Source organism: Sorex fumeus, unplaced genomic scaffold (genome assembly GCF_029834395.1).
Source record: "Sorex fumeus unplaced genomic scaffold, SorFum_2.1 ptg000128l, whole genome shotgun sequence".
NCBI classification, from domain to species: Eukaryota; Metazoa; Chordata; class Mammalia; order Eulipotyphla; family Soricidae; genus Sorex; species Sorex fumeus.
Genome location: NW_026606185.1, coordinates 12,756,663 through 12,781,849, shown reverse-complemented (window position 1 = coordinate 12,781,849; position 25,187 = coordinate 12,756,663). Strand labels below are relative to the sequence as shown.

The 25,187-nt window shown below is 44.4% G+C and overlaps 1 protein-coding gene and 1 pseudogene across 1 annotated transcript in view; one reads left to right on the top strand and one right to left on the bottom strand.

The window, feature by feature from the left end:
- The window catches only part of ACSS1 (acyl-CoA synthetase short chain family member 1), a 58,098-nt gene that overhangs the window by 10,481 nt on the left and 22,430 nt on the right, over positions 1–25,187 (bottom strand). The window contains exons 3-7 of the mRNA XM_056138226.1: positions 9,546–9,745; positions 5,875–6,050; positions 4,988–5,140; positions 2,700–2,847; positions 1,522–1,659 (exon numbers count right to left, since the gene is read on the bottom strand). Of these exons, the coding sequence (XP_055994201.1) occupies positions 1,522–1,659; positions 2,700–2,847; positions 4,988–5,140; positions 5,875–6,050; positions 9,546–9,745 (815 nt within the window). The remainder of the gene's footprint in view (positions 1–1,521; positions 1,660–2,699; positions 2,848–4,987; positions 5,141–5,874; positions 6,051–9,545; positions 9,746–25,187) is intronic.
- Positions 7,324–8,925, top strand: LOC130045456 (chromobox protein homolog 3-like; annotated as a pseudogene).

The following is a 25,187-nucleotide window of genomic DNA, read 5'->3' as shown; positions in this document are numbered from 1 at the left end:
TCCATGCTGCCTGCTGTGTCCTGTAGGTCAGTGTAGAATGTATACTGACTCAAAAGAATCTCCATGGTAGCCCTGGAGTATATGTTGGCAAAGAGCCCACCTATTAATGCTATTATGAAAAATCTTGAAAATCACAGTGTCTTAATAAAAATTAAGCCTAGTAAATCACAGAGGCATGGATGAGTCTCCACAGGAGGATTTGAACAAACTTTCAAATAATACAGCTCAGTGACATGCAAATCTCTGCATACTGATGAGTTCAAATATGCTCTTGGCTCCCCCCTGGCCTGCTGCATTCACTGGCATAGGGAGGGGAGGGGATGCAGAGCTGAGGTTGCAGAGTCTCACAGACAGCAAGACGGCCAAGAGAACAGATATCTGAGACTGCAGCTCAGGCCTCTCGTGAGACCCAGGACAGCTAAGAAGATTTGGCAGAAGACTTTAGGGGGTCAGAAAGTTCAGGACCTGATGGTACAAAGAGGGGGCAGCATAGCACTGCAGGCAAAGCACCCAGGACCCTACTACCTTCACCAGCGCTGTTCCCCACCAGTTCCCAGCAACATAGTAAGTGGATAAAGGCAATAAAGACACATTTCTGGGCCAGAGAGATAAGACAGGGATTAAGGTCTTGCATTTGGCTGGCCCAGGTTCCATCCTTGCACTGCATAAGGTTCCCTGAGTACAGAAACAGGAGTGAACCCTGAGCACCACTAGTTGTGTCTCCAAAACCCAAATCTGATAACTGTCCCCAGTTTCTTCCTCTGAAAAAACACTGAGCATATTCATGTCCTGACTAAAGAGAGCAAGGAGACTTGCCAGACCTCTTGTATTCAAGGTCACACCTGATAACAGGTGTGTGTGGAGGGCTATAGAGGAAGATCAGCAAGCAAAAGTAGAGAGAACAAACATGATGGCTTCTACCTCCCAGGAGAAACTAACCTTAAACTCACACTTCTTTGCAGAATGCTTCTATATGTGTTGGTGACAATAAAAATTCCAAGCAGGTATTTGGATGCCCAACTCTGCTTGGAAGTGTCCACAGCAAGAACAGCACCCAAGTTCATGTATCACAGTACTTGGGAGACAGAAGGAGCCCCTGATTGCAGTTTGATTCCATGTAGCTGCTCAGGTGAGGCCTTAACTAACTTGGTAAGGGCTTATAATAAAATAAAACCCAGGACCAGACAGACAGCCACAGCGAGCAGAGTTTCTGACTTGCCATGGTTGACCTCAGTTATATCCCTGGCACCACATAAGGTCCCCCAAGATCTGACAGGAATAGTCCTGGGTGCCACCTAGTGTGTTCCCAAAACAAATAAAACAAACAGACAAACAAACACGAAGCAGAGAATTCAGACAGCACCTCAGAGTTAGCACCTGTGGTCTGTGGGGGAACATGGGATCTTCTGATCAGTATCATCAGATGTGGCCATGTAGATTTCTTGACTAAAACCCCTTGTCCCTTCCTTGCCTCTGGCTGAGCACAGAGCTTGCTCTCCTGCTGCAGGGGAGGTCACCCACCTGAGCCCAGGGTACGGAGGGACGAGCGGTCATACTTTTTCACCCAAGCAGGACCGTATTTCATCAAGAGCCGGTAAGCTGTTGGGGCACCATAGAATTGATTGATTTGTAACCTCTGCACCGTCTCCCAGTACCGACCTACAAAAGTCAGAATTCCATGTTAGTCTGAGAGACAACCAGCATCAACTGTAAACTTACTTCAAAATCAGTCACCAGTTACAGCCTGCATATATGTGCAGTGCTTAAAATACCCACAAGGGCACATCCGAGTGCTCAGGAGCACCTGAGAGTACCCACATCCCTTGTGAGTGTTCACCAACAAACATCTAACACCGAGGCTACAGAGAGGAGGGGACGAAGTCGTGTATGTACCCTCTCACAGCTCCCCTGCAATATGGCATGTAATAGTCTTTGCCCAGCTCTGGACCATGGCACTGACGGGATGGACCCCACTTGGGAGAGGGGAGGAATCCATCCACAGCGGCATTACTGTGAATTAAGATGAAATATTGCAGGTAGCATTATTACCTGATATTCACATGGAGCTGGTCTCCAAAGAGGTGGCAGAGACTCCCCTTGAAACAGAGCAGCCACTATGCACAATTACCTCTCAGCCAAGCACAACTTCCTAGGAGCTCATACTCACTGCAGAGGGGCAGTGGAGCTCGGAGTGGCTGCAGTGGCTGCACTTCCTGCAAACCAGCTCCTCCCCCACAGAATCCCCTACAGAGTCTTTTTGGGAGCCTAGAAAGGAGGTGGGTAGGGGTGAAGACATTCCATACACATTGCTGCCAACACCCTGGAGCACATGGTTAGGGGCCTCTGGCAGACTTCCCAGCCTTAAGTCCCTCAAAACAGAGTGTTGGGGATGCTGACTCATGAGGAGGGGACCACCTCCTGAATGGGACATCTCACCATGGAGGCGACTTCAGGGCATGAGCAGCCGCTCCTACTAAAAAACCTGGTCCTGAAGGTGCAGGGCAGGGCTGGGAAAGGGCCTTCCTCCATCTGAGAGGATGTGGCAGGGCAGGGCTTTGTTCCTGACCCGCTGCTCTGCTCTGGCCCCAGCTCAGCCTCCAGGGTGCCCACAGAGGCACCACCCACCCTGCAGCCATATCCACCACCCTTATTCCCACCCCCATCCCCCAAGGGACACCACTGGCATCCCCCAGGCTCACCAGCATTAGGGTAAATCGGGGTGCTCTCAAAAAGGACACTGGTTGCTCCATTGCAGAGAGGACCATACACCACGTAGCTGTGTCCTGTGATCCAGCCAATGTCAGCTACACAGCCGAAAACATCACCAGGCTTGTGGTCAAACACGAGCTGTGGAGAGAGAGGAGTGTCAGGAGCCTGTCACGTGCTCCCAGAAGCCACTCGTGCTCTCTGACATGCACAGGGAGCAGAGCAAGTATGGGCACTGGGGGCTTTCTTCATCACAGGAGAAGGATGGTCCTGGGCCCCGCATTACCGTCACAGACATGGAATAGACATGGCACAAGCTTCAGGGTCACAAAAAGCAGGGCTCTTGCCCTGACTGCACCAGGTAGTCCTGCTGGGTGGCCTGAGTCCAAGTGGGGCGCCTCTCCCAAGCACAGGGGCTAAGTTGGCTGGCCAGCCTGGCACATCCCCTATTAGAGACGGGAAAGGGGCTCGCTTTGCTATTCATCTAATACTCGTGCTTACTTCTAGCAATAGGTGGCTGGGTGTTTCCGGCCCTCTGGATTTTTAGGGAAAAAAAATCGGTGATAGAAGTGGGGTAGGGCTGCTAGAGAGATGGGACAGTAGGTAAAGAGCTTGTCTTGCAAGAGATCAACCCAGGTTTGATACTGGGCACCCCATTCGGTCAAGACCTGAAAACATCCTAGTGTGGCCCCAGAGTAAACAAAAGAAATCAATGAAAGAAGGGAAGCTCAAAGATGTTCCCTCATCCATGTTTCCCTGCCTTTGTGGAACATGCAAAGAGTGTCCTGGTAACACTTTGAAAAACGCCAAAAATATCAAGAGCCTTCCACCTCCTTATAAAGTGATGTGAAATAAACAATTTGATCGACTTTGTGACATTTTAGGTAAACATTTCCTATAATATCCAGAAGCAGAACATTCCTAACTGAGAAACCAACATATTCTCAGCCTTGAAAGCACAAGATTCTCTCAAAAGCAGAGCCTGAGTTTCCTGCTCACCTGGCCCCCCAGTGTCCTTTGCTGCTCTCTGCTGAGCTCAGCTTAACCTCTGCAAAGGTCTAGTTCAAAGTGGCATTGCCAGTGCTTATACCACCTGGACAGGGTCCAGGGGTGCCACCAACATCACAATCTCCCACCTTGTAGATGAATACCAATGTCTTTACTGGCATACAGTGCCGTATTTTTCGCTTTATGTCCCCAACAGGATGGTGCACTATAGTGTTTCCTCACACACGTACTTGCCTTTTAACTTTCCACTTATATTTAACTTTTTCTTTTTGATTTTCACACTTTTAAAATGTGGTCACACTGCCCTCATTTGTGGAATATGAAAGAACATAATATGAGACTAACATCCCAAGGACAGTAGAGACAAGGGCCAGGAAGATTGCTCCATGGTTGGAAGCCTGCCACATAAGGTGGGGGTGAAGGCAGCTGGAATAGAGAAGAGATCACTAAGTCAATGATGTTGGAGGAATCGCTCAGGATGGGAGATCTGTGCTGAAAGTATATAAAGGACCAAACATGATGGCCTCTCAGTCTCTGTACTGCAAACCGTAATGCCCAAAAGTAGAGAGAGAGTAAGAAGGAAATTGTCTGCCATAGAGGCAGGGGGAGGTGAGGGTTGGGGGTAATACTGGGGACATTGGTGGTAGAAAATGTACACTGGTGGAAGGATGAGTGTTTGATCATTGTATGACTGAAACTCGAACATGCAAGCTTTGTAACTGTAGCTCACGGTAATTCAATACATAAAATAAAATAAAATAAAATGTGGTCAAAGTGACGAGGGCCTTAAGATGCAACGATATTAAGGATCCATGAAGATATTTTTCTTATTAAGGATCCATGAAGATATTTTCTTTTCTTTTCAAGAACAAAATAATCATATTTAGGCTCATGAAAATGTTTTGTTATGCACTAGTCATCTATTACTCCTAAGAGCAATGTAGTAAACAATATCATTTTAACAGTTTTTTTCTGAAGGAAGAAGGGGCCAAGCACCAGAATGTGCCTGCAGGCAGCAGGTCAGGCCCGGGAGGCAGGATTCCTCCAGCTTCAGAGCAGTGGACCACACACACAGGAGCGAGACTCACAGGCTACCAGTGAGATCCAGATCAGGGACCCCAGGTTCTTCATCGGAGTAAGACAGAGCCCTGTCTGCCTCCACTAGTCTGCTGCCCTTCTCTCAAGCTCTTGGTAGGCAACATCAACATCTTATTCGCACTCACAGGCACTGTCTGTAAATCCAGCCCTCGTGGCGGTGGTGCTGAGCGCCTACCTTGTGTGTCAGCGCTGCGTACAGCAGGTAGCCCGCCTGGGTGTGCACAAGCCCCTTGGGTTTCCCGGTGCTCCCTGAGGTGTACAGCATGAAGAGCATGTCCTCGCTGCCCATGCTCTCCGGGGCACAGGTGGGAGCCTCTCTGGCCATCTCCTGGAAGAGAAAAGAAACAAGCACACACTCGGCCTCCACTCTCTAGTGCCATCGCAGGAACCGGGTCCCCAAGGCAGCAGAATTCAGAGCTGATGAGAATTCCATTTTCTATTTGTTTTTTGTTTGGTGCCACACCCCCTGGGGCTCAGGACTCCTCCTGGCTCTGCATTCAGGGTCACGCATGGTAGGCTCGGGATCAAACCCAGGTCGGCCACATGCAAGGCAAATGCCTCACCCACTTATTATTTATTTGCTCTCCAGATGCAGAGAACTGTTAAGAGAAGGATCCAATAGGGTGTCAGATTGAGGGTTCATAGTATTTGTGGAACTTGGGTTCCACCGTCTCAAAAATGATGTTTCCAAAAGGAGAGAGAGAGAACAAAAGGGAATGCTCTGCCACAGAGGCGGGGTTGGGTGGAGGGGACCAGGCAGGGGTGGTAGGAGGAATGCTGGGACCATTGGTGGTGGAAAATGGGCACTGATGGAGGGATGGGTACTCAACCATTATATGATTGAAATGCAAGCGCGAAAGTTTGTAAGTCTGTAACTATACCCCACGGTGATTCACTAATAAAAATTGTTTTCAAAAATGATGTTTCCCCATCCCATACTAGCGGGAAACTCTTGACAGCTCTGGGGACCCAAATTGAGAATGGCAATAAAACTCATATCCAGTTAACCCAGTCACCATCTTCCACCCTTAAATTATAAAAAAAGCAAAGAAGTATCCTTACCTCCTCAAGGTGGATGTCCAGATCCCCCATGGGAACCTTGTTCTCCGTCCTGTGAGCCACCAGGACATGCTGAACTGTGGGGCAGTGCTTCACAGCTTCATCCACTATCTTCTTCAGCTCCACCACACGCCCTCCCCGAAGTCCTTGGTTGAATGTGAGAACCACCTTACACTCGGCTGGCAGAGACAGCACAGACATTTCTGGTGAGTCTCCTCTTATCCCAACCCTTGCAGCAGCCCAAACCGACAGCCACACACTCAAATCCTGAGTGTGAAAACCCCATCTTGAGAACAAGAATCAACACCAGAAGAGGAGTCAGCCTGCTCTGCTGTCTCTGTGTGAGGCTGGCGGCACTGGGCCTTGCTCTGGGGAGAGGCAAACAAGGGCTCTATACTCCATGGAGTGAAAAAGGGAGGATAGGTGAAGGGAGAGGAGATGAGTTACTCTGAGGTTTAATTCTTGAGACTCATTCCCCAACACCGGTCCTGGGATTCCTGAGGGGAAAGGGCCTCTTCACACCATGCCAGCAATGGCCACTACAGTTCAGAGCAGCAGTAGGAGGAGAGAGCAAGGCAGCTGGACAGTTAGAGGAAAAGCCTTGATGTGCCCATCAACCCCTACCTTGCCCAGTAAAACGCTGTGTAGCAAGACCATTTACTGCCACATTTCCCAGACAGATGTTTCCATCTCACCCACCTCCTCCACCTCACCTTCAGAGGAAGGGCTGGAATAGTAAAAAGGATATTTAGAATTATCCTAAAAGACTACAGGAAATAAAAAGGCCCCCACATTTCCTTGAGAAGATCTGGAGAGATCAAAGCTGCAATGGGTTATTATATGGTTTCCTAAGGAAGAGACAAGGGCACGTATCTGCTCACACTACTGATGGGCAAGGTTTCTTTCTAGAACAGGGCTCCTTAAACTTGTAAGGTTGTTTTTTTTTTTCTTTTTGGGTCACACCTGGTAACGCTCAGGGGTTACTCCTGGCTCTGCACTCAGGAATTACTCCCGGTGGTGCTCAAGGGGGACCATATGGGTTCCGAGGATCAAACCTGGGTCAGCCATGTGCAAGACAAACACCCAGCTGCTGTACTATTGCTCTGGCCTCAAGCCTCAAGGCTTCTTAAACTTGTTCCACTAACACCCCTTTTGCCCAAGAAATTTTCATGTAACCCCACATATATAGTCATATATAACTGCTATAAAAATCAAACATTTACTGATAATATATCATGAAGAAATACATTTTAAAGTAAGATTTTAAGATTTTATGAGCCCTCACATTCAGTAACACAACCCTGTATGGGGTCATGGCCCACAGATTAAGCATTAGGTTCTAAAATGATTTCTCCTGCTGATGTCTTTCAAGATTTCTAAGATGACCAGAAACCTTCCATGCTGTGGCTATTATATGAGATTCCAGGAGTTCTAAATTCCCAACTGCTAAACATGAAACTTAAACTTGTCAAAGAATCTTCACAGATATACTTGGTAACTATGGCAACACCAGCAAGAGAAGAAAGGACAGTCTAATATAATTCTAATGACCTCTCACAGTAGAAAGCCTATTTTCAAATCCTGGCTCTGTCACTTCTAGCAATGTGACCATTGGACAAGTAATTTAGTATTTCTGTGTTTCAGTTTCCCTGAGTTTAAAAATTGAGTAATAATCCTCCAAGAAGTAAAGTTCAGGACTTTCTTCAGTGACAAATTCTGCTAACCATTAAAGCAACCTTTTTCCAAAAAGAACTCATGGAGGAAGAAACAGATTGAAGCTAATTCTATGTGAGCAGCATTACTCTAATACCAAAACCAAACACATCACAAGAAAATCACAGACCAGTATTCCTTACAATCACTGATGCAAATGTCCTTCAACAAGTTTCAAATAAATTGTATTCAGCAGCAGACTGACAGAAGTAAATGCCAAGACCAAGTAGGATTTATTCCCAGAATGCTAGTATGGTTCAACATACAAAATGTAATCAGTGCATAATACCACATTAGTAGAATGAAGATCAAAGGGGTGGGAGAAAAACTGAGGGCATTGGTGGAGGGCGAAGGGATTGGCATGGGAACAACTCACACTTGAAAATCAATCATAAACATCTTTGAGACTTTGTAATTCATGGTGATTTGATTAAAAATAAATATCTGGAAAAAAAAGTAAGTGGGTGGGGTGCCGCCTTGCACAGGGCTGACCTGGGTTCAATCCCCTCCACTGTGTGTGGATTACCTGAGTTCTGCCAAACGTGGTGCCTGACCACAGAGCCAGGACTAAGCCTGAGCACTGTTGGGGTGGCTCAAAAGCTTAAAAAAATATGGACTAGGGTGGTGGCCCCATGAGCAGCACCCAATCCCTTCCCCCTCAGCTGTGGCTTAAGCTTGAGGCGTGCAGGGCCAGAGATGCTGCAGATCCTGGACCAGAGCAGTTAAGAGGCAGTGAACAATAGCTCTTACAGTCTGCAATAAAAAATAGTCTCCAACTACATTGCAAAAAAATGGGGAAGAACAGAATGGAAAGAGTAAAAAATCGAAGAGATAGAGCCTGAAGAATTTGTGGTGGAAAAAAGTACTGGACCAAAGTATAGTAAATGGGAAGGTGAAATATTTTCTGAATTGGAAAGGATTTACAAATTCTTTGATAATTTGACAATACTTGGGAACCTGAAAAAGATTTAGATTGTTCAGAGTTGACTGAAGCATTTCTTCTAAAAAAGCTGGTAAAGAAACAGGACTAAAAGAAAATCTTTTCTGACAGTGAATCTGTTGATAGAAAATCAAAGGAGCAAAGAAATGCCACTGACAAAAAGAGACTTCGACAGAGGTCTGGATCCTGAATGAATAATCAGTGACACAGACAGCAGTGGGGAACTGATGTTTCTCATGAAGCTGAAAGATTCAGATGAGGTCAACTTGGTGCTGGGGAAAGAGCCAAATATAAGGTGTCCTGAAATTGTAATTGCTTTTTAAGAAAAGAGGCTCAGTTGGCATTCATGTCTAACCCTTTGGAGAATAGACTGGGAAGGAAATAGGAGGTGGGGATTCTGAAACCAGAGAGAGAGAGAGAGAGAGAGAGAGAGAGAGAGAGAGAGAGAGAGAGAACAGCTGACCCACACTCCCAGTGTCCCTGTGTTTGCAGGAATGATTTTTTCTCTTTGATCTTTTCCTTAATCAACCACCTCACTCTAACTCCCAGCAGACTGTTTGCTTCCTTTATTTTTAAAATAAGCCTCGCGTTAAACATTTTGTGCTCTCCATGAAATCTCTTTGGGGAAGGCACAAGAATTGGGGATGGGGTGGGGAAGGAGGCTACGCATGCCCCTTCCCTCACCCCATCATGCATTATCAGTGGTACCCTCCCTTCCCATCTTCTCCCCTTACTCCCATTTCCCCTTGCTCCTTTCGCACATGCTAGGCTCCTCCATACTCAGCCAGAACCTGTGTGTTCTCACTACTAGACTCTTCCCTCTTTTTCCCACCTGCTTAAATTCAATACACTCAGGCTTCAGTTTGTGAAATAAATGTCCGTTCAGTTATGTGCCTTTCTCTGGTAGCATCCACCATTTGTCTGACTTTATTGTCTCTCTCCATCCCAAGTCCCTGTGAATCAAGCCCCACTAAAAAGACCCAATGCCCCTTCGATTGTTCCCTTGTGCAGCACATCTCACCGTCATTGATTCTCCCAGCCAGGGACTCTGCACTGAAGCCAGCAAAGACGACTGTGTGCACAGCTCCAATCCTGGTGCAGGCCAGCATCGCCGCCACCGCAAGTGGGGACACAGGCATGTAGATGGCCACTCGGTCTCCACGGCCGATTCCATGCCTCTTGAGGGTGTTGGCTAGGCGACAGGTGGTCTCCAACAGCTCCCTAGGGCAGGGAACGGAAGCCCATCAGAGTGAGGCAGAATGCTGAGTCTCTCCAGGTGCATTCATGCTGCAAACTGCAGGAACAGCACACCCAGAGTAAAGGGGAAAATCACACACGGGTACTGCAAGAAAATTCTTTCTAGAAAGCAATAAAATGCTTCAGTCAACTCTGGATAATCTAAAGCTTCTTCAGGTTCCCAAGTATTGTCAGTATTTTTAACTTTGTAGATGGCACTGCGAAGATTCACTGGCACACTGCTGAGGCAAAGGCCTGGGGACTAGAGAGATAGTGCAGTGGGCAGGGCACTTGTTCTGCAAATGCCCAGTGTTGCAGCACCCCATATGCTCCCCAAGTCCCCCCAAGAATCATTCCTCATGGCAGAGCCAGGAGTAAACCCCAAGCACCACCAGATATGGCCCTGAAAAAAAATTAAACAAAACTAAAATATTTCCTTGCATCCATTTAAGAGCAGGCTTTCTCAGAGACCAAGTTCCCAAGACTTCTGAGAACAATTCTTAGAAAACCCTTTTAATTTTAGCACATTTGGAGGGCAACCCCGGGCCCAGTTTTGTTTGGCTTGTTTTTATTGTTTGCTTAGATGCCACTGGGTGGCGCTCGAGATTACTCCTAGCTCATCACTCAGTATTACTCTGGGAGCCATGCTCTTCCTGCCAAACTTGCAGGCTTCCTAATCAAGCCATCTCTCTGGCCCAGAGACACCACCAATTTTCTGAATTAACAAGTGCCTGGTGCAATAACAACAACATATCATCTTACACCACTGACACACATACAAAAGAACAAAAGCATTGTGAAAATGGCAATACTTCCCAAAACACTGTACAAATTCAACTATTACGATTACCCATGACATTCTTCAAAGAAATGGAGCAAACACTCCTGAAATTTATATGGAACAATAAGCCCCCAAGAATAGCTAAAGCAATTCTTGGGAAAAAGAAAATGGGAGGAATCAACCTCCCTAACTTCAAACTCTACTACAAAGCAGTAATAATTAAAACAGCATGGTACTGGAACAAAGGCAGAGCTGCAGACCAATGAAACAGGATTGAATATACTGACATCTCCCCCAAAATATATAATCATCTAATCTTTGGCAAGGGAGCAAGAACTGTGAAGTGGAGCAAGGAAAACCTCTTTAACAAATTGTGCTGGCAAAACTGGATGGCTACATGCCAAAAAATGGGCTCAGATCTCTGCCAAACGCCATGTACAAAAGTAAAATCAAAATGGATTAAAGACCTCAACATCGGACCAGAATCCATAAGGTACATTGAAGACAAAGTTGGCAAAAGCCCTCCATGATATTAAAGCTAATGGTATCTTCAAAGATGTCACACCACTGGCCAAGCAAGTGAAAACAGAGATAGACAAATGGGACTATCTTAATCTAAGAAGCTTCTTCACCTCAAAAGAAACAGTGACAAAAATACAAAGACAGTCTACAGAATGGGAAAGGATATTCACCGAATACACATCCAACAAGGGGTTGATATCAAGGATATATAAAGTACTGGTTGAACTCCACAAGAAGAAAACATCCAACCCCATCAAAAAAGGGGCAACGAAATGAACAGAAACTTTCTCAAAGAAGAAATCCGAATGGCTAAAAGGCACACGAGAAAATTCTCTACATCATTAATCATCAGGGAAATGCAGACCAAAACAACAATGAGATATCATTTCACACTGCAGAGACTGGCCCACATCCAAAAGAACAAAAGCAAACTGCGTTGGCGTGGATGTGGTGAGAAAGGGACCCTCCTTCACTGCTGTTGGGAATGCTGACTGGTTCAGCCCTTTTGGAAAACAGGCTGATGATGATGATGATGATGATGATGATGATGATGATGATGATTTTTTGATGATCCTCAAAAAATTAGAAATTGAGCTCCCATTTGACCCAGCAATACCATTCCTGGGAATATATCCCAGGGAGGAAAAAAACTATAGTTGAAGTGACATCTGCCCTTGTTTATTCATTGCAGTACTCTTTACAATAGCCAGAATCTGGAAAATACCTGAGTGCCTGAGAACAGATGACTGGTTAAAGAAACTTTGGTACATCTACACAATGGAGTACTATGTAGATGTTAGAAAAGATGAAGTCGTGAAATTTACATACAAGTGGTACTACATGGAAAGTATCATGTGAAGCGAAATGAGTCAGATAGAGAGGAACAGACATAGAAAGATTGCATTGATCTGGGGAACATAAAGTAACAAAATAGGAGACTAACACCCAGGAGTGGCCGAGATTAGTACCAGGAGTTTTGCTCCATGGCTTGGAGTCCAGCCACATATGCTAGGGGAAAAGGCAGCTCAGATAGAGAAGGGAGCACCAAATAAAGGGTGTTGGGAGGATCCTCCCAGGATGGGAGAAGCATGCTGAAAGTAGACTATAGACCAAACATGATTGCCACTCAATGCCTCTTTTGCAAACCACAACACCCAAAAGGAGAGAGAGAACAAAAGGGAATGCCTGCCACAGAGGCAGGGTGGCGTGGGGGGGCTGGGGGGTGGGAGGGATACTGGGACCCGTGGTGGTGGAAAATGGGCACTGATGGGGGGATGGGTATTTGATCATTGTATAATTGAAACCCAAGTACAAAAATTTGTAAGTATTCAACTGTACCTCATGGTGTTTCACTAATAAAAATTTAAAAAAAAAGAAAAAGAACAAAAGCAACCAGTGCTGGTATGGATATGGGGAAAAAGAGATGCTCTTTCACTGTTGGTGGGAATGCCCACTAGTTCAGCCTTTCTGGAAAATAATATGGACAGTACTTCAAAAACTAGAAATTGAGCTTCCATATGACCCCACAATACCACTTCTGGGAATATATCCCGAGGATGCAAAAAAGCACAGTAGAAATGACATCTGTACCTATATGTTCATTGCAGCACTGTTCATAACAGCCCAAATCTGGAAACAACCCAAGTGCCCTAGAAAAGATGACTGGTTAAAGAAACTTTGGTACATCTACACAATGAAATATTATGCAGCTCTTAGGAGAGATGAAGTCATGAAATTTGCTTATAAGTGGATAGACATGGAGAGTATCAGGCTAAGTGAAATGAGTCAGAAAGAGAGGGACAGACATAGAAGGACTGCTCTCATTTGTGGAGTATAGAATAACATAACATGAGGCTGATACCCAAGGTCAGTAGATACAAGGGCCAGAAGGATTTCCCCATAGCTGGAAGCCTGCCTCATGAGTGGAGGGGAGAAGGCAGATGGAATAGAGAAGGGATCACTAAGAAAATGATGGCTGGAGGAATCAGTCAGGATGGGAGACGTGTGCCAAAAGTAGATAATGGACCAAATATCATGACCTCTCAGTGTCTGTATTGCAAACCATAATGCCCCAAAATAGAGAGAGAGTATGGGGAATATTGTCTGCCATGGAGGCTGGGGGAGGGTGCTGAAGGGGGGTATATGGGGGAGATTGGTGGTGGGGAATGTGCACTGGTGGAAGGATGGGTGTTTGATCATTGTGTGACTGTAACCCAAACATGAAAGCTTGTAACTTTCTCACAGTGATTCAACAAAATTAAAACAAAACAAAACAAAACAAAAACCAAGTCCCTGGTGCAAACCAAAGCTCTTACCAGGTAGGGCCCAGGTTCAACACACCCCAACTCTACAACATCTGTGTTTCGGGCTGAAGTGATATTGCAGTGGTCAGGTGCCTCTCTTGCATGCAGGTAACCCTGGCTGGATCCCTGAAATCCCATGTGGTCCCCAAGCACTGCCAGGAGTGATTCCTGAATCCAGAGCCAGGAGGAACTCCTGAGCATCATGGGTGTATCCTAGCTCCCCCTCATAAAACCCCAATCCCACAGTCATAGTCAGAAGGAAAGTGGGTCCAGGCTTGGGGGTCAGCATGAGCTGGAAGCTGAATCACTTTCACTGTGTGGAGTTGAGCACCAACCATCACCTCCCATAACTCAGGTCCCTGTGACTCTTTCATTTGGGTTTATTTCTATGTCCTTCCAGCCAGTCGAGATGCTGACTCTCACTAATTGGTTGAGGTGCTGGTATGTGACTCACTGTGGTGAGATCAGCACCAAGCTTGGCCTAATGCACCTGTCTCAAGTGATGCTTCTGAGAGGCAGGAGTTGCTGGGGTTCTTGCAATCAGGACCGATGGAACCCAGACTTAGCAAATAATTCACTGTACATGGTTTGGTTTTAGTTTCTCATAAAATGAACTGGCATGTAGGGACCGACAGGCTGCACCCCAGTCCCATCCTACATCCAAGCCTGCAGATCCGCACCCAGTCAGATGGCAGTGCCAAAGATCCCAGGAGGACTGGAAGAAGCAGTGTCTGAGAATGGCACAGGATATAAAATGAGGGTACCTCATATTAGGCAGACACCTCAGAATCTTTGTTTCTTTCCCAGGTCTTCAGTAAGAATAAGGTGCAATATGGGTTGGCTAGTTCAGTTTTATCCAAGTGCTTTGCCATAGGCCAGCAACTCCGCAGACGCTGGTTCTAGGCTTTAGTGTTGTAATTTGTCTTTTCTCCTTAAGGAACTTAGGAAGAGGACAAAAGTCCAGTCAGTGGTACCCCATCTGGCTGTTACCCCAATATATGATGAAACAAAAAAGCTTCCAAAGACTGAAGCAATAGGACAGTGGGGATGATGCCTGTTTTGCACATGGCTGACCCCTGGCTTTGATCCCTGCCAACCTATATGGTCCCCAGATCACCACCAGGAGTGATCACTAAGCACAGAGCCAGGAGCAAGCCTGAGCACCACTGAGTGTGGGGGGAAGAGAAAGGAAGGGAGGGGTGGGGAAAGGGGGGAAGGGAAAAGCTCTCACTACCAAGCTCCGAGTTATTTACTGGATGGTCCATCACAGCCCTGGGACTGGGGAGGAAGGCGGATGGCTGTGGCTGTGGCATAGGGGCACAGGCTCTGACATCCATGAGGACCCAGTTTAACAATCAGCAGGCATGACTGTTTCATTAGACAGAAACTCCATGAAATCTTGTTTGAATTTTTTTAAACTAGCCAACTCAGTTTGAATCACTGTGTCCTCTGCATTCCTCTGCCTCCAGTGATTTCCCTTTCACCTTGACTAAGAATGATTCAGTTCTTCCCTGTCTTAAAGAATGGTCAGATGGGGAGCAGAGACAAAGGGAGAGAGTGGTGGAGAGTTACTGACTCTTTTGGGGGAGATGGGTGGTCTGGGGTCACTCCTAGCTCTGTGCTCAGGGCTCACTCCTAGCTCTATGCTCAGGGTTCACTCCTGATGGTGCTCAGGGCTCACTTCTGGTGTTGCTCAGGGCTTACTCTCAGAACTGTGCTCAGAGATAACTCCTGGCTGTTCTCAGGGAACCATATGGGGTGTCTGGTTGGCCACATGCAAGGCAAGTGCCTTACCTGCAATATTATCTCTCCAGTTCCAGTTATTGGTTCTTCAGTAATGGGGGAAGGGTAGTAGAAGACTACTCAACTTATATTACTGCTCAAATTTGTATTCTAAAACTAGAGAAATGTATTCATTTTGCTGATACAGATTGACAAATAGTGATTATTCATTTTGCTAACATAGATGAACACATAGTGATTTATACTGAGATACAGGAAACATTGTTTCATATATGTCCTACTGCTATTTCAATAAAAGTTAAAAAGAAAATTAATAATAGCGGTTGTCTTTAAGAAGTAACCAGTTCTGACTGCCAATGGGGTATGATTTAGGGGGATAAGTTAGGGAAGGGACACTAGGACAATGGTAGGGGTTAAAAGTACCTGCCAGGAAGGAAGGCTGGAGGGTAGGAGAGTAAGTGGGGAAATTGGTGGAGGGCAGTGGGTAGGGAATTGGAGTTGCAACATTGTGTGCCTGAAACTCAATGGTATCTTTGTAACCTTGTAATTCATTGTGATTTTAAAAGTGAAAAAAAAGTAGCCAGTTATTATGCTATGAGAAGGATAAGAATCATTAGCTACTTTTCTTACTAAAGTTCTTTTTCATCTGAGGAGCACGTTAAAGCATGTAGTTAAGAACTGAACTTCTTGAACTGACTAATGTCCATAACATATAAATGCTAGAAAAATAATGAATCAATAAGTAAAATAAAAGTAGCAAATTCACGGGTGCATTCCCAACATGTTAAAAATTCCATGCTGGGTAGGATGGAAGTAAATGCTGATGGTGCAGTGTAGGGTGAGGAGGGGTGTGGGTCTGGGCCAAGGAACGAAGGCCTGAGTGAGAGGCATCCAGCACCTCATCTCAGGGATCAAAGTCTGTGATCACCAGAGGCTAGCAGGAAAGGGGGCGTGTCGGAGGAAGAACACGGTGACCACAGGGGAAGGAAGGAGTAAATTTTTTATGGGGCAGAAGATCACCAGGTGCTGAGCCGGGCCTTGACCTGCAAGCCTGGAGGAGCAGGCCAAGTGGAGGCAGTCCACATGTACCCAGTGAGGCAATGCAGTTCGCAGGTGTAAACAGGATGAAAGTCACTGCCCTTGAGGACCCAGGGCATACACCAGAGCAGGAGCTGGGTCTGGTGAATCCCACACTCTAAAGAGGGAACTGCTATAGAATTAGATACAGGAAAATTCTGAGCTTGCTTCCCTTCTGATCTACTCTATATCAATCAGGAAGACCCTTGATAGTCTGGCACTGGGGGATGAAAATACTGGGTATGGGAATCACTGGGGTAGAGGAATCTACAGTTCAGCCCCTTCTTTCACACTGCACTCTGGATGTCACTGCCTTTCAGCTACCTCTGTCACTTGAGCATAGTTGTTCAGGGACTAACCCTTTGGGCTGTTGTTGCAGGAACACTGGCTTCCTCCTAATCTGCAAACTCATTCCAAGTGTCAGTGACCAGCTGCTTTTTGAGAAATGAACACATTTAAGTAAATTACAGGAATTTATTTCAAGTGCAAAAACAAAATAAAACAAAAATGATAATAATGTTAATCAGGCAGCAAGCAGGAAATTTAAGTCCTTCTGCAATGTAGACTCCTTAAGACCACTTTTTTTGTGGGGGTAAGGGGGAAATGGAGTATGGGAACACTGATGGAGTTATGTGGAGGTAAGGTGGTGGGATTGTTGTCACTGTCACTCTCCTCCCGTTGTTCATCGATTTGCTCGAGCAGGCCCAGTAACGTCTCCATTGGAGACTTTGTTGTTACTGTGTTTGGCATATCGAATACATCACGGGTAGCTTGCCAGGCTTTCCGAGAGGAGCGGAGGAATCGAACTTGGGTCAGCCATGTTGGCTGTGTGCAAGGCAAATGCCCTACCGCTGTGCTATTGCTCCAGCCCAGGTGGTGGGATTAGTGTTGAAATATAATATTCCTAATACTCAACTATCTATAGCTTTGTAAATCACAGTTATTTAATTAAATTCAAAAAAATGTTTAAAAAGACTAAGCTTTCATTGTGGACATGCAAACAATGTGCACAGAACCACACCTTTGGCCTTCCTGTGTTTCTGGGGTTTGACACCAGTAAAATGCTGACTGGCCTTGGGCGAAGGAAGAGGATCTTCCTCAACCAACTCCTAAGCACCAACTGTGAGTAACCCATTGCTGACTATTCATGTGACCACAGTGTTTGCAACCAGCGAGACAGTACCCCAAAGTCAGAAGCAATCAGAATAATCCTGAGGCCTCCTGTCTTCTCTTAAGGCTCCCATCTTGTTTGTCCCCTAAACTTACTCCTTTTTAAGAAAAAAGCAAGGGACACTTTTTAATCTTCTCTATCTACCAGTATACATACTCCCTAAAACAAAGAGACAAAGAGATTTGAGATGAGAGTACCACAAAGCTTCTGGCTTCATTGTACTTCAAACTGCAAGAAACTCTTTCTGTGCCAGAAGAATAATTCAATGGCACGGAATACTTGCCCTGTAAGCAAAAGGTCACAAATTCATAATCACCAGCACCACCACAATTGCTGAGTGCAATTCTGACAGTTTTGAGCCTGACAGCTCTGCTGTGTGTGACCCCCAGTACTACAAGGTAATCTTGTAACCTTCAGACCAGACTGCAGCCAGACACATGTGAGCACCCAAACAAAAAAGGACTGTGATTCCCAACAAGCAACACAATTAAAAGATGTACAAGTGCCATGGCCAGGTGGTATGACTACCTGCCAAGCACTGACCAGAGCATGTGAGCATGACCTGATGTGAAACCCTTGGCAAGTACCACAGTCTGCTAAGTGTGTGTGCAGCACTCTCTCCCATAAGCTAGGGCAGGGAGCAGGAAATGCAAGAAAAAGAAAAGGTTTTTCTATTCTCACAAAAGCTGGTGTGACCATATTTTTTACTTTTTTGCTGCCTTGGGTTGTAACTGCTGTTAAAACAGAGTTAAGAAGAGAGGAAGAAATACCCTGCTAATCACTATCTTCCAGTCAAAGATGTTCTTTCATTGTTAGTATTTAAAAGTATGACTCCTGGTCACTTTCTAATAATTGTGCAGGGAAGTAAGATGAGGGGTGTGTGTCTGTGAAAGTACATACACATCCATACCATCTCATATTTGAGAATTAACACATTGAGAATGTGTTATTTGCTTACCCTCAGCTTTTGCTAGCCATTATATCATCACTAGCTAATATGAAATATCATCCAACTATTCTATTCATTTTAAGTTTTATTCAAGGAAGAACGAGGGTTTAGAGGCTGCTCACTGCTTTTCTTCCAGCACCTGGACCAAGACTAACTCTTAAAAGGGGCACTCAACTGCTATCTACAGAATGGACAAGATAAGCAAGTACACTGAGAAACCTGGCAGGTTCAGGATGACTGCAGCCATACCCTCTACCTTGAGTCTTTTCCACTATGAAGGTATCTTTGCTCTTCTAGCACCAAGAGAGAACATACACCTGGCTGATGATAACCTAATTGTTCCAATGGTGGGAAAACTACCTGCCCCTCTGAGAGGCAGGTGAGAAGCCCACCACAACGATAACCCAACCCACAAGCATTTTCATTTTCCAGATAATCTTGGATAGGTGTCTATAATGACACAAAGCAAGTCACACAGAATCACTTAAATCCAGACTGGGTGCTCACAAGGGATGAATTAACTTTGTGGTCTGTAAGCAGAACTTGAAAGTATACTTATATTGCCTCCATTGTCTGCCCTAGAATTAGATATTTACTCAATAGGCCCTTTATGGAAGGTGGACGTGCTCAGGGAAGGAAGGTTCGGCTTTAGGAAAGAGGAACATAGCAGGTGGTGGATAAATCAGGCATAAAATCCTTTACATGTCATTTGACTCTCTCAAAACAACATTTAGCAAAGGTTCCACCTGTATTGGAATAAAAAACAAACACAAGACTTCCCAAGTCACTATTTGCTAAGAAAGACTAGATATGATAAAGATTCACAGGCAATCCTGGTGACAGAGGTCACCTACTAAAGCTTCCTTGTCTTTGCATTTTTTACAGAAGAAAATGAAAATCCTGAGACAGGAGAATACAATAACGGGAATCTCTGACCCTAAAGAAGGACAGGTAGCCTATTCAAATCAACACACTCCCCAAACTCACAAAAACAATAGTGAATAAAAGAATCAACACAATCTTAATCTAAAAGTAACATCAAGTTCAGACCAAAGAATCCCCTGAGTCAGTGCTAGAGGTCCCACACAAGTCACACAGGAGCACCAAAGAGGAAAGTGATATCCTTGGATGGGAAAGAGGAGACCACCATCTACTAAGCTCCCCCAAGACCTACAGGCAGTGAGAGGGGGACAATGATAGTATACTGGAAGGATCCACTTCCATACTACCAGCATCATGGGAAATAGTGCAGATCCCCACCAAGAGGAGTGGATGAAGGAAAGAGCTCTGAGATCTGAACAAGGAATAACCACATACATAATATCTTTGATAAAGAATTCAGAGATGAAATGGTGAGGATGTTCAGTGAGCTCAAAGAAACAGTGGAGAGGACATCCCATAAAATACAGGAGGGTATGAGAGAAACAATGGAATGGACAGCCAATAAAATACAAGAGGAAATGAGAGCAGAAATAAGAAAACAACAAACAGAAATGTAATTAATAAAAAAATTTGGTAGATGAAATGAAATCCTCAATGGGTGCCCTCAACAGTAAAATAACAATAGCTAAAGACAGAATCAGTGAGCTTAAAGATGAGTTGCAGAAACAGCAACAAAAGAAGATGGAAGAAGACCTCAAAATAGCTCAATGGTGGGCAAGAGAACTATGGCATGAATTGAAGAGGAGCATAAGAATCAATGGAGTCCCAGAGGGACAGGTAGGCAACCCCAATGAGGTAGGAACAGTTAAAAACATCATTGCTGAAAAATTCCCAGAGCTGGAGAACAGATCAAAGAAGCCTGAAGGAACCAGCTTAAAAAAAAAAACCCTAATAAACAAGACTCCAAGACTTTATCCTAATCATAATGACTAATGCCATAGAGATACAATACTTCAAGCAGCAAGATCAAAGAAGGAAATTGCATACAAAGGAGAGTCTCTTAGATTTACAGAATACCTATCCAATGAAACCCTCCAGGCGCAAGGTCAGTGGCGGATATAGTTTAAAAACTTAATGAAATGAAGTTCTCACCAAGAATACTTTACTCACCTAGCCCCTCATTTAGATTTTAAGGAATGGCACACAATTTCCTCTATAAACAAAAGCTTGTAAACGTCATAGATTCAAAACCAAATTTTTTTTCTTTTTGGGTCACACCCGGCAATGCACAGGGGTTACTCCTGGCTCTTCACTCAGGAATTACTCCTGGCAGTGCTGGGGGGGGGGGGATATGGGGTGCTGGGAATCGAACCCAGGTCGGCCAAGTGCAAACACCCTACCCGCTGTGCTATCACTTTAGCCTCTCAAAACCAACTTTTAAAAAAGGACTGAAGAGGCTACTTTAAGGCAAGACAAACCCCACAAGCAAACCAAATTCAATGCCTATGGATTATATGCACCAATTAAGAGACACAAAGTGGCAAAATGGATTAAAAAACGGAATCCAATATTCTGCTACCTACAAGAAACACATTTGTATGGTCAGAGCACACAAAGACTCAAAGTCACAGGCTGGAAAAATTTCTTCAAGCAAACAATGCTTTCAAAAAGGCTGGGGTAGCCAGACTACTATGCAAAAACATAGATGTCAGGATGAAAAATATTAAAAGGGACAGTGAAGGACATTTCTTAATCAAGGGATATGTACATCAAGAAGAAATCACACTTTTGAACATATAGACACGCAGAGGGACCAGCATAATATTTAAAATATCTGCTAATAAACAGGCTGGAGCGAGTACACCACAGTGGGTAGGCCATTTGCCTTGCATGTGGTTGATCTGGGTTCGATTCCTCTGTCCCTCTCTGAGAGCCCTGCAGCTACCAAGAATATCTTGCCTGCATGGCAGAGCCTGGAAAGATACCCGTGGCGTATTTAATATGCCAAAAACAGTAACGAAAAATCTCACAATGGAGATGTTACTGGTGCCCACTTGAGCAAATTGATGAACAATGGAAGTACAGTGCTACGGTGCTAATAGACTTCAAAGAGGTCTTTGCCAGTCGTTCTCAAGCATTTTCAGGAAATTTCAGAGACAGAAATACTTCCAAACAGTTTCTATGAGGCACATATCACCCTGATACCAAAGGCAGACAGAGACTCTACAAAAACAGGAAAACTACACACCAATATCCCTGATGAACGCAGGTATAAAGATCCTCAACAAAATACTAGCAAATAGAATTCCATGACTCATCAGAAAGATCGTACACCATGACCAAGTAGGATTCATCCCAGGTACGCAAGGATAGTTTAACATTCACAAGTCAATTAACATAACACATCATATAAATAAAATAAAAACTAAAAAACATATGATTATACCAACAGATGCAGAGAAAGCATTTAATAAGATCCAGCATCGATCCATGATAAAAACTCTCAATAAAATGAAGTTGAAGGAACTTACCTCAATATAGTTAAAGCCATCTACCACAAGCCCATAGCAAGCATTATTCTTAATGGGGAAAAAATAAAAACCTCCCCTTTAAGATGGGGGACAAAACAAGATTACCCACTCTCGCCACTTCTATTCAATATAGTACTGGAGGTACTTGCCATAGCAGTTAGAGTAAAAAAAAAAATTAAGGGCATTCCAATAAGAGAGGAAGAAATCAAGCTCTCACTATTTGCATCTGACATGTTACTCTACTTAGAGAACTCTAAAGTCTCTACCAAAAAACTCCTAAAAATACATTTGTATATATAGTAGAGTGGCAGATTAAAAAATCAATATCCAAAAGTTCATGACTTTCCTATATGCAAATAATGAAAGATAAGAAAGTGATATTGATACACACAGGAGCTGAGGTGTAGAGCTCTAGTCACTTTATATCTCCACCCATGGAACAGGTAGACAATCAGAAAGTAGGATGGGATGGTGGAGGGTAGGGTTTGGCTACATATAAAAGGAGGCCCTGAATTCCAGCTCTGTCCCCTTCTTCCTTTCGGAACAGGCATCCCCTGGACCCACCCTTCTCTCTCTGCAGGTCAGGCAGGGCTGCATGAGCCTGGACAGGGACAAATTCAGGTGGGCATCTCGGGGCAAGACAGGGGCAGAAACCAGACAGGGCTTGGATGCCCAGGATGGGAGAAGGCACTGAGTACAGGACTCATCCACATGCACATGGCCATGGCCGGCGAGTAGGAACCTCAGACTAGACAACAGGAGCTAGTGGGGTCTAGTGTGGAGGCCCAGAGGCATCTGGAGCACAGGGATCTTGCCTAGGTACAAGGGGGCTGTGGCTGGACACTGGGAAGTTGCACATGGGATAGAGAGCAGCACAGAGGAACCTATACTTCTTTATGTACAATAAACTAACTTTCAATCTTCAAGTTTTGTATGCAAATCTTTCATATAATTCTCAAGAACATACCAGTGCAGTCACTTAGCCATCTCCCTGCCCACACCTGGTCACACCCACCACCTGGCCCCCTGGCGCCGTGTAATCCCATCAGCGGCCAAGACTCAGAGACTATAAAATCCAGATCCCGGACATCTTATCAGAACTTTTTTTTATGACATCTTATTGTCTCATTCCTACTTTGGACAAACTTGCAGGCTATCGAATGTAGCCTGCCCACAGGGCAGAGTCTGGCAAACTCCCCGTGGCGTACCAAATATGCCAAATACCAGTAACAATGATGGGTCTCATTCTCCTAAAGAGCCTTGAATATAATCTCAGGGCTAGGATGAAAGAGACGTTACTGGGGCCTGCTCGAGGCAATCGACGAATAACAGGATGATGAAATGAAAATACCAGTGCAGAAAAATCCGCTTTTGTACTAAAAATATTAAAAATAACAATCCTGTTCACAATTGTGCCTCAGAAAATCAAATACCTCAGAATCAGCTTAATTAAAGAGGTGAAGGATCTATACAAAGAAAACTACAAAACACCACTTCAAGAAATAAGACACAGGAAATGGAAAACATCCTCTGCTCATGGATTTGGAGACAATACTCCCCAAAGCATTATACAGGTTTAATGTAGTCCCTATAAGGATACCTATGACATTTTTCAAAGAAATAGACCAAACACTCCTGAAATTCATATGGAACAATAAGTCCCCACGAATATCTAAAGCAATTCTTGAGAAAAAAGAAGATGGGAGACATCACCTTCTCTATCTTCAAACTCTACCTCAAAGTGGTAGTAATTAAAACAACATTGAAATAAAGATAGACCTGCAGAACAATGGTATTCAGTTAAATATCCTGACACAGACCCTCAAATATATGATCATTTAATCTTTGGCTAGGGAGCAATAAATGAGAAGTGGAGCCAGGAAGGCATCTTTAACAACTGGTGCTAAGAAAACTGGACAGCTACATGTAAAAACTGAACTCAGACCTCTCTATAATGTCACACAAAACTCAGAACAAAATGGATTAAAGACCTCAATATCAGATCAGAATCCATGAGGTACATGGAGAAAAATGTAGGTACAACTTCCATGATATTAAAGTTAATGGCATCTTCAAGGATAAAACACCATCGACCAAGCAAGTAGAAACAAATATAAACAAATAGCACTACATTAAACTAAGAAGCTTGTGCACCTCAAGAAAAAAAACAGTGACCAAAAAAAAGAGAGAGCCCACAGAATGGGAAAAATTATTTACCCAATACCTATCAGATAAGGAGTTAATATCCGGATATACAAGACACTCGTAGAACTGTACAAGAAAAAAACACTCAACCCTGTCAGAAAATGGGGAGAAGAAATGATCAGAAACTTCCTCAAAGAAGAAATACAAAAGACCAAAAGGCACATGAAAAAAATCCTCTTCATCACTAATCATCAGGGATATGTGAATCAAAACAAAAAAGAGATATCATCTCATACCACAGAGACTGGCATACATCAAAAAGCACAAGAACAACCAGTGCTGGCGTGGATGCAGGGAGAATGGAATTCTCATTCATTGCTGGTGGGAATGCCGAATGGTCCAGTCTTTTTGGAAAACAGCATGAACATTACTCAAAAAACTAGAAATTGATCTCCCATTTGACCCAGCAATACCACTTCTGAGAATATACCCTGGGGCCCCAAGAACACACCGCAGAAATGCCATCTGCACTTCTATGTTCATTGCAGCACTATTCACAATAGCCAGAATCTGGAAAAAATCTGAGTGCCTAAGAACAGACGATTGGACAAAAAAACTAAGGTACATCTACACAATGCAATACTACAAAGCTGTTAGGAAAAATGGAGTAATGAAATTCGCCTATAACTGGATGAACATAGAGGGCATCATGCTGAGTAAAATGAGTCAAAGGAGAGAGACAGACATAGAATAACTGCATTCATTTTTGGTATATAAAAATTGTATAAGACTAATATCCAAGTCCGGGGAAAACAGGGGCAGGAGGACTGGTCAATGATTGTGTCCTACCACAAGTATATGGGGAAAGAGGGTAGGTAAGATAGAGAAGAGACCAGTATGACAATAATAGCTGGAAATGATCACTCTGGACAAGAACTGAGTGTTGAAAGTGGGTAAAATAATATACACGATAACTTCTCAGTATCTGTATTTCAAACTACAATGCCCAAAGAGAGAGTTGGGGGAAGGGAAGTGCCTGCCATAGATACAGGCTGGGGATGGGGGGAGTTGAGGGATGGTGGGAGGGGAACCGGTGCTGGGAAATGTGTACTAGTAGAGGGAAGGGTGTTGGAAACTGTATGACTGAATCCCAATGATGAATAGCTATCTCATGTTGATTTATTTAAAAAAAAATGAAAGACAGGCAGCCTTCTTTAGGAAAAATCAGGTTAGACAACAAAAGATACTAATTCAGAAACCGCTCTGCAGAAGCAATAAACAACAGTTGTCCTCTCTCCCTCTCTCTCTCTGTCTCTCTCTGTC